Here is a 15,587-nt window from a genome sequence, read left to right on the forward strand (position 1 = left end):
CCAGTTCTCTTTGTATACACTTCATCATTTCTCCAAATTCAGCTCCTTATTTGCATGTTGTAACTTGTTTTCTTTATCATTTGTTGTTTTTATGTTAAATGCTATGTATGTACGTAGCTTTCTTATAGTTATATTCAGGAAATAACATATTTTACTATAATTTACAGATAAACTTTTATGTCTGTGTACTGGTGGTGATGATAATAGTATGAAAATAGTTGTGCTTCAGTTTTCTTCATATGCAGATTCATTAGTTATAAATATCATAGCATCTGCTTCCTTTCCACCATCTCATACAGCCCAAGTCTCAGGTAAGAATTTTATTTTGTTAAGTATAGTCTCTGGGAAAAATTGCATGTTACTCCTCTTAAACACTATTATTATAATTACAGCTATTATAGCCTGTTTTTGTTTAGGAGTGTCACTCCTAAAGGGTCACTCCTAAACAAAAACAGGCTATAATAGCCATAATTATAATAATAGTTTTATTTTGTTTTTACCCTAATATATATATTTAGATATTTCTGCTAATGTTTTCATTCTACTTTGAAAAATCATCATTCTTGGAAGATTTCCTCAAGGACTATACTGGATACAATTATTCATTGCAAATGAGATTTTATTATTAGTTTCTTGTCAATAATTGTCTTCAAAATGTGACTCATTGTTAGGTCTGAAGCTGATCAGTCTCTATTTCACTTTCTTCTAAAGCAGTTCTAACTGCATCAGTCAATATGTATCATGGTCTTCCTCTGGGTATTTTTTCTGCCATTGTTAATGAAGACACTGATTTGGCCAGTATTCAACTCTCTAAAGGAAATAACTGTGCTTTTTTTTCTTATAGAGCACCTAAACACTGGATACTACCTGCTAATCTATTGAATTTTTACTGTGATTATATAAATTCATGATTCTGCTATGTGAGATTTGATCTGTTGTAGAAAGTGTTTTCATTGTACTGGTTATAATTTAAATTTCATTGGTTATATTTAATTAAACTTGCCAAGAAATTATATATTTGTTTAATCCATTATCCAAGTGTAAGGACACAAATTTTACATGTGAACTATCTTCATGACTAAGCTATGCACAGGACACATCCTTTCAGAAGTGTATAATGCCCAGATCAGTTTCGACTGTTACTGAGGTCTCATCAATGGGAGCCAGATCCGAGGACAGATTCTGGTATTGAAATAATGCAGAAGTCATGCATTTTGCATATACAAGCAGTGAAAAAGTTTATCACCTTATTATTAAAATACTCTGGATTAGAGATAGTTGTAGAAAGATTTTTCACTTGGTTATAATTTAAATTAAACTATGAGATACTAAATTAATTAATGTGAAGTCATTAGCCTCTAAATACAAGTAATCTAGTCATGAAGATACTTCATGTGTAAACTTTGTATGCTTACACTTGGATAAAGGATTAAACAAGAATGTAATTTCTTGGGAAGTTTAATTTAGATTTCATCTGTCATTAGTGAAAATAAAACCAATAAATTAAATAAAAGAATGACACACCTGGTTTAAATTCTGCTTATGCATCATTGTACACATTATGAATATATCTCGTTCCTTGTAATATTTAATGTCGTTCTATTATAATGTTGCAATCCAGTCACTATTAAGTTTCCACAGAAGTTATATATCTGAGGTCTCCAATTTTTGATCATCTGTTTTCTAAAGCCAACACTTTGTATTTTATCCTTTCTTTTTCCCAAGCTAATGCTGTACAGGGTGGTCATAATTAAAGAAGAAGTGGTGAGAGCCCTGTAGTGAAAAATGTATTGGACGAAATTCAGCCAAACTGTATAAGTACACTCTGGAACATGAAGTTTTGATTTACAGAAGATAAAAAATAGTACAAATTCTGCCACCAGTGGGGACATTTGGTACTATAAGCATGTGGCTTGGGATTAATTAAACAGTAATGGCTAGAAGAGACACAACAAATCAATTTTTGTGTTCATTTAACTTACAGATCTGGTTCAATATTGTCCTCCTTTCAGATGTTTCAAGAACTGCATTCTGGGAATGACATTTTCTGTAGCAGAATGCAAAAAATTTGCATTGATTTGCTTCGTACTGCATTATTCTGTCTTTCAAGGTTGCTAAATCAGGAACATGTCCTTCATACATGACATGTTTCAGATGGCTCCACAACCAAAAGTCACAGGGGTTGAGATGAGGTGGCCATGCTGTGGGAAATGCATGACTAATCACTGTGTTCTGTGAAGTGTTTTTGTAACATTCGCTGTACTAGAAATCCAATGTGAGGTGGTGTTTCATCCAGCATGAATATGGAAGAGCCACTGCATTTCGTCGCTGCAGTTGCAGAACAACAAAGTTGTGCAGGATCTCTCTTGATACCTGATAGCAAAGATGGTGTAGGTCTCTGGTCCTGTCAAGTTTAGTTCTTCAAAAAAAGTATGACCAATAATAAACGATGCAGTGAAACCAGACCACACTGTGACTTTTGGTAAGTGTAAAAGGGTCTGATGGAACACGAGTGTTATTCGCAGCCCAAATGTGGGCAATTGTGTGAGTTAACACCACCGTTCAGATAAAAATGTGCCTCGTCACTCCAAATGATCTTCCATGGCCATGCATCATCTATCTCCATTTGAGCTAAGATTGTCAGGGCAAACTGCAGTCGATTTTCTGCATCACCATGAAGCAAAGTTTGAATATGAGAGATCTAGTAGGGGGGGAAACCTCAGCATTTGACACAGGATTTTCCACACAGTTGAGTATGGCATGTCCAGTTGCCTTGATATTGCCTGAGTACTGCTTGAACATTGTGCATTATTCATTCCATGTTCCACGATGGCAGCTGCAACTTTGTCAACTTGTTTGTGGAATAATCCATTTGGGCCCTCGTCTGGCCTTACAGCTTAAAGATCTGCTATTTTCACATCAGAAAATAATTTTTCTAGGATTTGTTATTATCATTAAACCTTTTCTTCTATCCTTCAAATGCCAGAATTCTCGAAGCACTGCATTAATGTTACTGTGTTGTTGATAGGAAGGCTTGACTAGCAACACACATTCTCGTAAAGTAAGATCATAGCACTTCGGTCTTATCATAATGATGTGAATCTGTTTCGATCTTCCTTGCATCCACCATCTCATCTGTAGAAACAGTGAGATTATACAAATATCACCCGCTTATAGCGCCAAATGCCCCCCCCCCCCCCCCCACTGGCAGAATTATGTACTATTTTTATCTTCTGTAAATCAAAACCCCATGTTCCAGAGTGTACTTACACCAGGGTTGGTTGAATTTCGTCCAATACATTTTTTACTACAGGGTTCTGAACACCTCCTCTTTACCAGCCTATACCAGCCACCATACCAGCCTTACTCAGTTTGTTAATCTCATAATGAATTTATTGTGTACACTAAAAATTGAGCTTGAAAAGCAGAAATGTGTTACCTGTTTTGTAGATTCATTAGCATGAAGAGTTTATACTTTCTTACAACGTAATCATAATTCACACATTAAAAATTAAATATAATTGAGAAATGTTTGACTGTGACAGCATATTTATCATGTAAAATCTTCAATGTCACTTCCTGCTGGATTGTCGAGGCTTGGTCATTTATAATTTGTTAATTTGTTTCCCTGCTCTGTTTCACACACTTCTCTTTATTCTCCCTCCTTCTCCTTCCCACAATGCTTTCCCCCCCCTCAACCCCCCCCCCCCCCAAAAAAAAAAAAAAAAAAAAAAACTCTAGTTTCCCTGATTTTGCAAATCCACTTTGACTTCATCCAATAAGTCCTTTCACCCATCAAACTCCACACATCCACAAACTCCAAAGCACTCCACTTGCATATCGAGTCATTCATTATTATGGTCCTCCTTCTCAGCTCAATTCTGTCATACTGTAGCAATAGACTCACTATCTTAACACTCTCACTCTTTTTGCTACTTTCAATAATTCTTTCATGTCCTGTCTCATGCCATACTTTTCTCCTTTCAAGTCATTCGTTCCAGCCAGTACAACCATCTCTTTCACCTTACTCTTTTGTGCTCTAATAGCCTTGCTAACATCATTAATTTTTGCACCCAGAAAACACGATTTTGCCAATCTCTTGTCGATCACACCTCTTGTGATTGAATCACCATACAACACTTGCTCCTTGATTTTTTCTTCACTCTTGGTCAAGCCCTAATTTCTCTTATCTCGCACTTCCTTCTTTGTGCTATCAGCTGACCACTTACCAGATGTTTCTGTATTCTTTCCAGCTCCTGCTTTGTCCTCTGTATCACTCCAAATAACCAAGCTATCTCCCTCATTACAGCCAGTGCTTGATTCTTTACATCAGTCATACTATTCTATTGATCAACACTTTTACTCTCTCTCAATCATATCACATTTAATCTCTCTTTCAATCCTATCTGCCATTACATCACAGATTTTCAAGCATATTCTGAGTTCTATCCAATACTTTAATCTTGTGACCTGAGACACACTTTTGACCTTCTCTCTCTCTCTCTCTCTTGCATAGAATTTTTGGCACACTTTCCAACCACTATTGCTTTCAAACCAAATTCCATTTGCCTGTGGTAATGCATACATTTCGCAGACATTGTTCTGCTTCACATTGGTATATAAATTAACAATATTTAAAACAAAACTTTTAACTTAAGAGTAATTAACTTCACAATACAGTCTAATTGTAACACAGTTTTTTAAACTGATAAAACTAGTTTTTTAAAACTACACTACTTAACTTTCGGAACTCTCCAAACAGAGTTGTACCACCATACACCCACTTCAGCGAGGGATCTCATGGTCTAATTTGGATAAATGGAATGGATATACTGTGATATTGTGGAATTTTTGAGGCATTTGATAGAATATCTCATGAAAGACTGTCACATAAATTGGAGAATATGAGATTGCGGTTGATGGCCAAATATCAAAAAGTGGTATGTGGTGAGTGTGACCATCACTGGCTGCCTTAAATCTTCCAGGTTTAAGATGACTAGTGATGGACCCTAGGGATCAGTCCTTGTACCATGTTGTTCAGTTTCCACATTAATAATATTAGAAAGGATCTGACAAGAGATGTTCAATTGTTTACCTGCGATGCAAAGATAATCAGGACAATCAGGATGCTAATATTCAGCATTTACAGGATGATTTGAATGAGCTGGAAATATGGGCAAATGATAAAGGCTCTCAATTCAATTTGAGACATTTGATAGAATATCACATGATGAAAGATTAATTTATTAATTAATTTAAAGATAAATTATCCCTCTCTGCAAGTAAGAGTGACTAACTTGCAGAGAGGGATAGATGAGCTGAAAGAGGAGGTGGAATGTCTTGTGAACGAGATGAGAAGTATGAAATATGAGATTAGGGGAATGGAAGAGATGAATGCAAAGCAAATCAGAGTAGGAGTGAGACAAAGTTTTGGAAATGATAGAAGAGCAGAGTATAGAAACAGTAGGAGAGAGAGGTTTGCGAATGATAGAAGATGAGAGTATAGAAACAGTGGGAAGAGGGAATGATAAAAGAGGAGAGAATAGAAACAGTAGAAGAGAGGGAGCAAGAGAGAGAGTTATGGGAATGATAGAGGGAGGGAGAATGGAAACAGTCAGAGAGAGGAAATCCGAAGGAGTGCTGGAACCAGGGATAGAGTGATGCCAGGACAGCAGGTAAGTAGAGAAACACAGAGAGAAAGGGTTAGAGGAGAGAGAGAGAGAGAGAGAGTGAGAGATGCAGGTGAGCAATCAAGGAACACAATGGTTGGAGGTGTGATGTGTGGAGACTCGATGATCTCAGGTGTGCAAGATCAGAGGGGTGAAAGAATGAATTAAATGATTGTGATGGTGGACACAAATGACTTGAGAAGCAATGTAAATCGGGCAGCGAGAGATCTGAGATTCTTGCTTGAGGTTGTGCAAAAGAAAACACAGAGAGGAAAGATTGTGTGTGTGTGTTGTCCAGGTATGATAGTGACGAGTTGAGCAGAAGAGCAGTAATACTGAATAGCATAATAGCCAGAATGTGTCAGAAAAGAGGATTGGAATATGTGTGGATGCTTGGGGGGGGGGGGGGGGGGGGGGGCATTTGAGGACAGAAAGGAACTGTATGCGAAAGACTGCTTGCATTTGAATGACGAAGGATGTAGGCATCTGGAGAAATTGCTGTTTTCTGAACAAGCTGGTGTGTCAATGCTGGGGAACTAGAGCTGCTACTGTACAGGGTGGATGGTAGCAGGAGTGGCTCCTTGTGGGAATGGGTGCTTGGGGAAAGAGGGACGACTTCGGTTAACACTGACCCAAGCGGGTTCTGGAGGAGATAATGATAGGTACAGAAGCAATGACATTTTTATGCTTTATACTAATGCCAGGAGTATCTGAAATAAAGGAGATGAATTGGTGGCACTGATAGCATCAGCCTGGCCAAACATTATTGGGATCTCTGAGACATGGTTGACAGAAGATGATATAATAACAGGAATTGAAGTGGCAGGGTACAGCATTTTTCGGCAGAATAGGAAAGGAAAACATGGTAGTGGAGTACTGCTTATTGATAAGTGATGACATGTCCTCTAAGAGTGGAGGCTTTGGAAGGCAGTGACACTAATGGTTTTGAAAGCATATAGTGTGAAGTAGAAGTGGACAAGACAGGATATTTAGTGGGGGTATTGCTATAAACCAGGAATCACAGAGGGTGGGAAGCAGGAGATGTTTAGGCAGTTGAGCTTGGCAAGTACAAGAAGAATGATTGTTATGGGAGTTTTTAACTACAGCAGTATAAGCTGGGAAGAGGAAAATGCATGTAGTAATAAGGAGATGGAATTTCTAGAATTATTGAGGGACAAATGTCTTTGGCAACATGTAATAGAGGGAACAAGAGGTTCAAGAATTTTGGATTTGGTCATAGCATCAGAAGAGCCGATAATAAGTGAGATGACATTTCTCCCACCAGTTGGAGAGAGTGACCATGTGGTTTTGACTTGGAAGATGAATAGACATGCAGGAGTATCAAAGAGATGGGAACATATGTGGAATTATAAGGATGGTCATTATAATAGTCTTAGGTATCAACTAGGGGCAGTTCCATGGAGGGCAGAATTGGAAGGCCAGGATATCATTAGTGCTTGGGAAATTGTGAAAGGATATTTGTTAGCAGCAATAGTAAGCTGTATTCCACGAGTGAATAAGCGAACACAATTTGGTGTAAAGTGGATAGCAAACAATATCAAACAGGAACTGCAGTTGAAAAAGAGATTATGGAAGAGATATAAGGAGAGAAGTGGAGGGCAGGTACACAAAGAATATAAAACGCAGGCCAGGAGAGTGACCAGTATGGTGAGGAAGGCAAAACTGGAATATGAGAAGAGATTGGCACTAAAATCCAAAGAAAATCTTAAGGAATTTTTTAGCTATGTGGCCAGTAGGAGAAGAAATGATTGTAGAAGAATGACAGCTGGATAAAAATGGGAATAATAGAGTGACTGATGCAGAGGACATAGTGGAGTTGTTCAATGAGCACTTTATTGGAGTATTTCATCCTGGAGAAGAAGGTTTTAATGCTAGAGGGATAGGGTGGGTTCAGGGTTTAGAGGAGCAAGAGGAGAGTGTGTTCTAAATGCTGAGCACTCTGGATACCAGTAAAGCTGTGGGACTGGATGGTATATCACCATGGGTTTTGAGAGAATGTGCTAAAGAACTGACAGCTCCATTGACCTGACCCTTCAATAAAAGTCTGGCTGTGGGAAAGGTGCCCAAAGAATGGAAGGAAGGTAAGATAGTGCAGCTGCACAAGGGTGGTAGTAGACTGGAAGTGTCTAATTATAGGCCAGTTTGTATGTCATCAGTAGTTGTTAAGGTCTTGTAGAAATTAGTGAGGGACTATATACAGCGTTGGGCAGATGAGGGTAATGTTATTTGTGAGAATCAACATAGATTTGTTATGGGGCACTCTTGCTTTAGTAATATGATTGCCTTTTATAATAAAGTGACAAGAGCAGTTGATGAGTGAAAGGCATATACTGCCATTTTTTTAGATTTTGCAAAGGTGTTTGACAGGGTGCCACATGATAAGCTGATATTTAAGTTGCAGCACATGGGTTTAGATGTCGAGTTAGCGAACTGGATTCAAGATTGGCTGCTTCATAGGTATCAGAAAGTTGTGCATATCGAGGAGGCAGAAGGTTATAAGTGGTGTTCCACAGGGCTCACTACTGGGACCTGTATTGTTCAACCTTTATATCAATGACATTGTCAATAGATTGCAAGGGGATATTCAATTGTTTGTGGATGATGTGAAGCTGGGAAGGGTTATCAGTAATAGTGCAGATGTGGCAGCCCTGCAAGAGGATTTGAATAAACTAGACAGATGGACAAATGAATGGGGATGTTGGTTTAATGCAGCAAAATGTAAAGTCTTGAAGTTTGGGAACCATCACTGGGAGGATGCATACTCGATTGGAGGAGCTATACTGAACGAAGTATGGGAGACGAGATCTGGGGTGATGATTGATAGAAAACTGAAATTCAGGGAACATATTGCAAAGGTGGTGAAGATAACTCAGAGGATTGCTGCAATACCGAGAAGGATGCTACCCTGCAGAGATAAGAGTTATCATTCCATTGTATAAGACTCTGATCAGACCACACTTAGAGTATTGTTGTCAAATTTGTCTCCAGGATTTGAAGGGGATAAATTAACTGTGGAAAGGGTACAGAGGTGGAATAGCAATGGTTTCAGGACTGTACAATGTCCATTATGAGGATCGACTGAGGGAATGTGGACTGCAGAATTTGGTGGATAGAAGAAGGAGGGTGATATGATTAAGACTTTTAAACTGCTGAGGGGCAGTTACAGGGTAGACATAGGGTGTTCTTTTGCTTGGTTGAACAGCGGGAAGGAGTGATGACAATGGGCCATCCCTGGAAGTTACGAAAGGAGGCTGTGAGCAAGAGGGTGAGGAGTGGTTTCTTTGCATGGAGGGTGGTTGAACCGTCGAATGCATTTCCTGAGAGAGTGGTTAGAGCAGGAACGGTCAATGGGTTCAAAATGGTATGATAAACTTTGTTTCCTAAAAACGACCTCCCACGATGAGTCTTTTGACTCCATGAAGGCCTGGATAAGAATAAAAAAAAAAGATTGTCACATAAACTGGAGAATATGGGATTAGAATATAAACTATTAACTTAGATAAGTGCGTGGAGAAAATGGAGAGATTAGGAATCTTATAGTTTTGGTTCACAGGAATTTGATATTCAAAGGTCAAATTGCAGAAATTTCAAATAAAACCCAGAGGATAATCATGATGTTGAAATGAACATTGATTTGTAAGGATAAGGAAATCATTTTACCTTTTTTACAAGTCCTTGATGTGACTGCACCTGGGCTACTGTGCACAAAGTTGGTCTCTTGGATTCAGAAGGAATAAAGATGCTGTGGCAAGGTGCAAAGAAGAGGTACATAGATATTGTGATTATGGAATGTAGATTATGAGAACAGATTGAGAGTGTATGATCTGGAAAAGGAGGATGTGATATCAGAGAAGTCTATAAATTTCTGAATAGGTATTATAGGATATCATGTAATGAAGTTTTTCTTTATATGGAAGGTTGGGAAAGAACACAGGAGCATCCATGGAAGTTATGTTTCTGCACTGTTGAGAAAGAGGTAAGAGCTAGATCTTTCTCTAGCAGAGCAGTGAGTGAGAGGACAGTTTGCCTCTTGAAAAAGTGGTGAGTGAATTAGTTTTAGAGAAGGTATGATAACTAGTGTGAATGATGTATGGTCTCCCTTAATGAGTCCTTTACTCCCTGTAGGTCTCAGATAATAATAATAAATTAATTTCTTCTTCCACTTTGATATCTCCTTCCTGATCTCCAACATGCTTTGCATATTTCCACATTCCAATAATTCCTTTCACTGCTTTTTTTGTATAGCACATTCATGTACTGTAACAAAAGGAGAGTACTTATGAACTAAATGCAGTAGTAATACTTGAGGGCATTAATGCTCTTTCAGTGGTTTGACATGAATAATACAACTAAAATCTACAAACTTAGGCTTTCATTCCCCTGGCTCTTGGTGAGTTCATATAGCACATACCATAAAAAAAAGAATAACTGACATGAGGATGTTTAATGGGATGAATTAAACAATAGTTTGATGCTTCCAGTATTTCATCTGTCACAAAGACAATATAAGCTCAATCACAAAAATGACACATAGGAAGGTGAAGTTCATAAACTAAAAGTCTGGAGTCCTAACTAGGAATAGTGCCCACTATAGGCATTAGTTAGAAGCCTTGATTGTAACACAGATGCAAGAGAATTAGTAACCAAAATCATTATTTGGGTTACTAATTCTAGTTGTGAGAAACCTTCCATATTTGGAAAGTTTCTCACAACTAGATTTATTCAAATTAGTTTGGTTTATTAGTCCATCTGCAGATTTTTAGAAATGCAAACTAGCAAGTGATATTCATTCTCCCTGGAACAACAATAATGATCTTTTCCACACTCACTAGTGAACTTCTAAATATTTTACTACAGATCTCTAAACAATCCCTGAAGTAGTCCTTGAAATAAAAGTCACACTTCCCATATTGAGTCTCATTAATTTAAAACAAAAACCACCTATCAAATCCTGCAACTGAGAAATCAAATTTTAACTTTAATTCTTGCATGACACTAAATGCCATCCTCTTCTCTCTCTTTCTCTAGAGATAAAGTGAATAAATGTTGGTTTGAAGTAATCCCTTCACCTAACCTGTCTGCTTCTGAATTATAGCATTTAAATCCTTGAGACCTAACAGCCATCTTTCACCAAAGCTGCCCAAACAGGAAGAGCAGTGTTGCTCTTCTTTTACATGATAGATCTATCCATGAACAAATTGATCAACTATACAAAGACGCCACATCAGTAAACTGAACTTATTATTGGATGAAATTGTTAGCTTGGGCAACAGTATCGTCAAGAAAGCAAAAATATATTTTAGTAGAACTTCTCTCTTTTATGGCTTACCTAAAATACATAAAGAAGAGGTTCTACTGCAACCAATCGTAAACTGCATCAACTCTTTAGCCTATCATGTTGCCTTTGGAAGAGAAGGAAATTTCTTTTCTGACTCACTTTCTCATATAGGCCATTTCCTGTCCTTTATTAAAATCATTGGATTTTTTTGACCAAGGTCAAAAACTTAACTTACATCCTACCATTATTATGTTTCAGTATTGATATTACATCATTATTTTCCAGTGGTGCCCATTTGCTGAAATTTTTCAGTTACTAATGCAAGATTTTTCTTTCCACCAGACAGCAAAGCTTTTTGCATTTGTAATGACTCCAGGTTTTTAGTTGGATAACAAAATCTACAAGCAAATAGAGGACACAGTTGTGGTGAGTTCTCTCTCTCTCTCTCTCTCTGTTTGTCTGTCTGTCTGTTGCATTGATGACATTTTTGCTGTCTGGCCATATCTAGAAAATGCCCTCATTCTCTTCCTAGGACAAATGAGTAGTCTATGTCCCACATATCAAATTCACCATGGATAAAGATGGAAAATTATGCTTTCTAGTTATTTTGCTCTCATGTTCTTCCTCAGCCATCCTATTTTATTTTGCTATATTGCAAACTGGCAGATATATCTAATATAATTCTATACATTATTGAATGCAAAAAATAGGCATTGTCAATATTCTATTGAAATACAACTGTTCATCCTCCTTTGATTTATAGCAAAAAATGGACAACATTAAAATGACTATGCAACTGAATGGATTCAAACCTAAAATCTGATTTTGCATATTGCTGCACTTCCATACATACTTGGCATTTCTGAACTAATCACAGAAATCCTTAAAAGTATAATCTTGCTCCCATGTTCTTTCCCATCAACAAACTGTCTACCGTCTTACAGTTGATAAAAGCTAAACTTTCCCAATTATTTCTTATAGGTGTTTATCAGGTGCATTTTGAATGCTATCTCTTATATTTTTTTACAAACCAGCTGTTCTGTCGAGAAGAGATTTTAAGAAAAACACCACTGCATATATTTCTGGATAGAGTACTGATGGTCTTAAAGTCTCTTCATAAATAGATTTATAATTTCATAAATCTGGTCATGTTTGGCATGGAGTTAGTAAGCACCAATCATGGAATCCTTTGGTTCCATGATTGGTGCTTATCCATAGAAGTTGTTTAGTGCTTGGATATAATTCAATCAAAGCAATTTATATTCTTACCAAAAGTGTGTAAAAACTTGTATGTGTAAAAGTTGTTAAGCAAAAGTCATGGGAAGACTTTAATAAGAAGTTTTTCCATGACATAAAAAGAAGACCTATAATGACTTCTATGTAATATATATGTTTTCTTCATCTGATCCTATATTGAAGGAGTATCCAGAGCATGGTCTTCCAATCCCGACTTGTCATACAATGATGATGATGGATGTAATTTTTGTGTTCAAAGTAGATATTAACTGATCTATCAGTCTGTTCAAAGTGGGCTAAACTGCAGGCACAAGGAACTTTATACACTCCACGATGTTCAAGAGGATGCAGTGGATCTTCAGGAGAATGTCTCCAGATAGCTATCTGAATGAAAGGTTTGAAAGTGCCATGGCATGACAATCATATTTGCAGAGAACTTTGGGTACTTTTATTGATGTACCCTTTAACTTATGGGATGGATGGGAGATTCTTTCAATATTTTACATATTTTGTATGGGCTGTAGACATTGTCTAAAAAAGGAGTTACAAATGTCCCTGAGCTAAGTTTCAAGGTTTGTATCATTTGAAGAATTATCCTTAATGAGTAAGTGTTTTGAGGATGTCAGACTTGGAAGTGTGGTGGTGTGATTGTTTATTTAAATCAGGATTCGGCAAACTTTTTATACCATCAACCCCTTCATGGAATCCTTGATCCCTCATCGTGTTAAATAAATGAATTAATGTTATCAATAATAAATTTCTCATTTTAAAAATAATAATTCCTTCAACGTTTTCATTGGTAAATGATGGTTTAAATCCAAATTTTAAATTTGGATTTATACCATCATTACACAGTAAATTCAAAGTTATCAGATCACTGAACACCACTCTGATAGCTATGGGCAATAAATGTGCACTAACCCTGATTGTCTCTGATTCTAGATGTTCTAGATGATCTCTGTTCATTAACAGACTTTATCGGGGAATGCGTGGGTTCTCTCTCGTTGGGTCAGCCGATCAGCCAGTTGTTGTTGCATGTTTCAAGGTGTTACTCCAAATCATTTTAGGTGTTTATTGACCCTTAGACATTTATCGACCACTTTGCTGACCCCCGATTTAAATCCTTCCTGTATGAGAGGGTTTTCTGTAAATGGAAAAGGATTATGAGCCATCAGGTGGTCATGTCACTAGTGTATCTAGAAAGGGGAAGACAACTGTTAATTTCTTTTTCTATAGTGAAGTTTATATTAGGATATTAGCTGTTAAGATGAGCCAAAGAACGATCTATATGCATCATGAGTCAAAACAGCAAAGACATCGTCAACATAGGACAGTCAAACTATCGGTTTAAGTGTTGCTGTATTGAATTCTTGGTTTTCAAAATGTTCTATATGGAAGTTAGTTAGGTTTGGGAAAAGGCAAACTTGCTGCAGTTCCATACAGCTATTTGTATATTTTTCCTTTCTATAAGAAATAACCTGCATATATTGTGAAATTGAATAATTCAATTATGATAGAGAATCAGGGTTTCGGAATTATTATTAATGTTATTATTATTGTACAGGTACCTTCATGAAGTCCTGATTCATTGTGGGAAACCCAAACTGTCAACACAATATCTATCATACCACTCCTTGATACCATTAACAGACAAAACACTCACAACTGACTCAGGCTACCCATTCCATTCATTCATTCACTACTCTCCAAGCAAAAAATCTTGTCCTCACACCCTTACTAAAAAGAATCTTATTCAACTTCCAGGGATGACTTCTTGTTTTGCCCACTCTAGCTAAGTACTGAAACATTGCCCCTGCATCAGTTCTATAAAATCCTTTAAGTAACTTAAATATTTCTATCATATCCCCCATTTTTCACCTAGCATCCAACTTTTGCAATCCACAAACCCTCAATCTATCATCATAGGTAGCATTCCACAAACCACTCACCTACTTGGTTACTCTCCACCATTTCCTCATTCCCAAGAAACTCAGAAACTCACATGACAAGATCTTCACACAGCAATCCAGATGATGTGGTCATATCAAGGCTTTATAAAGAGGAATGAAACCTCCCTTATCTCTGCTTGTTAGTGTGTTCTTCAATAACCAAGTAATCCTGTGAGTTAGCCTGGTTACTGTAGCAATATACCCTCTAAACTTCAACTTTCTATCTACAACTACCCTCAAATCCCTGGCTTCATAAATTTCCTGGATTATGGTTCCCTCAGTGTGGTACACAGCTTGTAATCTTTATATTCCAAAATGCATAACTTTATACTTTTTGACATTAAATTGACATCCATTATGTTTTGTCCATACTGTCAGCTTATTTAAATCATCCTGCAAGCTATTACATCACTCTGATTAACTATTACCCTATCCAACTTTGCATTATCAGCAAACAACTGAATATCTCCCTTCAAATTATTCCTATATCATTTATGTACACTAGTGTATCTAGAAATTTACGTATCCAGTGTATCAAATTAAATAGCAGTGGTCCAAGCACAGAGCCCTACAGTACACCACTAGTCACCTGCCTTTTCCTGGATTCTGTGCCTCCATTACTACTTTTTGGTATCTATCCATCAGCCACCTTTTTATTCATATCACCAGTTTCGTATCCATCCCTGTTTGTTGCAATTTGCATAACAGACTTCCATGTCATATCCTGTCAAATGTTTTTGCAAAATCCAACAGTGCTATTAAAGCAACTCACTTCGAGTTGCTTTAATGGCACTGTGGAGGGGAAATGAATAAGAAGTAAGAGAGATTAGAGGAAAGAAGAGTAGAAGACCAGTCTACAATTATATTTTATAATATACTAAGTGTGTATTGTGGGAAGTAAGATTGGATCCGTTCTTATAATGTTTTAAGTGCTGATATTTCTTTGAGTTGAATGTTATGCCTGGGAGGTTTGGATTTTGTTAGAATATTATCTACATCCAAATGAATGTCATCAGCTACTGTTGGGGCAAGTTCATAGTTATCACATTCCACTAGTCATTATTTCCAAAACTGATACTTTGTTAGTAATGATGGCAAAATTATGCCTGCGACTAAGTGCATTATCTGTGTCTTAAGTCCAAATAGAGGATAATTATAAGAGTTTTAAATCTACCATTTTGAAATGTCTGTGTTATATGACTGTGACACCAGTCTCCAGTAAAATCACTCAGAGTTTGGTTTGTCTTTTGTTATTAAAAAAAAAAATCCCGAGTGACAAAAAAAAAAGATTTTTCCATCGCATGTAACACACAGAAAACTTTGTGGTATTCATGAAAATTATACACTTAACTCTCTCACTTTAAAAAAATGATAACAGTGATAAAAAAAAAAGTGATAACACATCCATATTATATGGATGTGTTATCACTTTTA

General features: G+C 36.9%; 1 protein-coding gene across 1 annotated transcript in view; it reads left to right on the top strand.

Annotated features, from left to right (window-relative positions):
* The window catches only part of LOC150102899 (tRNA (34-2'-O)-methyltransferase regulator WDR6), a 624,232-nt gene that overhangs the window by 583,933 nt on the left and 24,712 nt on the right, over positions 1 to 15,587 (top strand). The window contains exon 22 of the mRNA XM_090398196.1: positions 168 to 311. Within this exon, the coding sequence (XP_090254322.1) occupies positions 168 to 311 (144 nt within the window). The remainder of the gene's footprint in view (positions 1 to 167; positions 312 to 15,587) is intronic.

The sequence above is a fragment of the Typopeltis vanoorti genome, chromosome 9 (assembly GCF_054136105.1).
Source record: "Typopeltis vanoorti isolate ZY-2024b chromosome 9, IOZ_Tvanoo_1.0, whole genome shotgun sequence".
In the NCBI taxonomy this organism is placed as follows: Eukaryota; Metazoa; Arthropoda; class Arachnida; order Uropygi; family Thelyphonidae; genus Typopeltis; species Typopeltis vanoorti.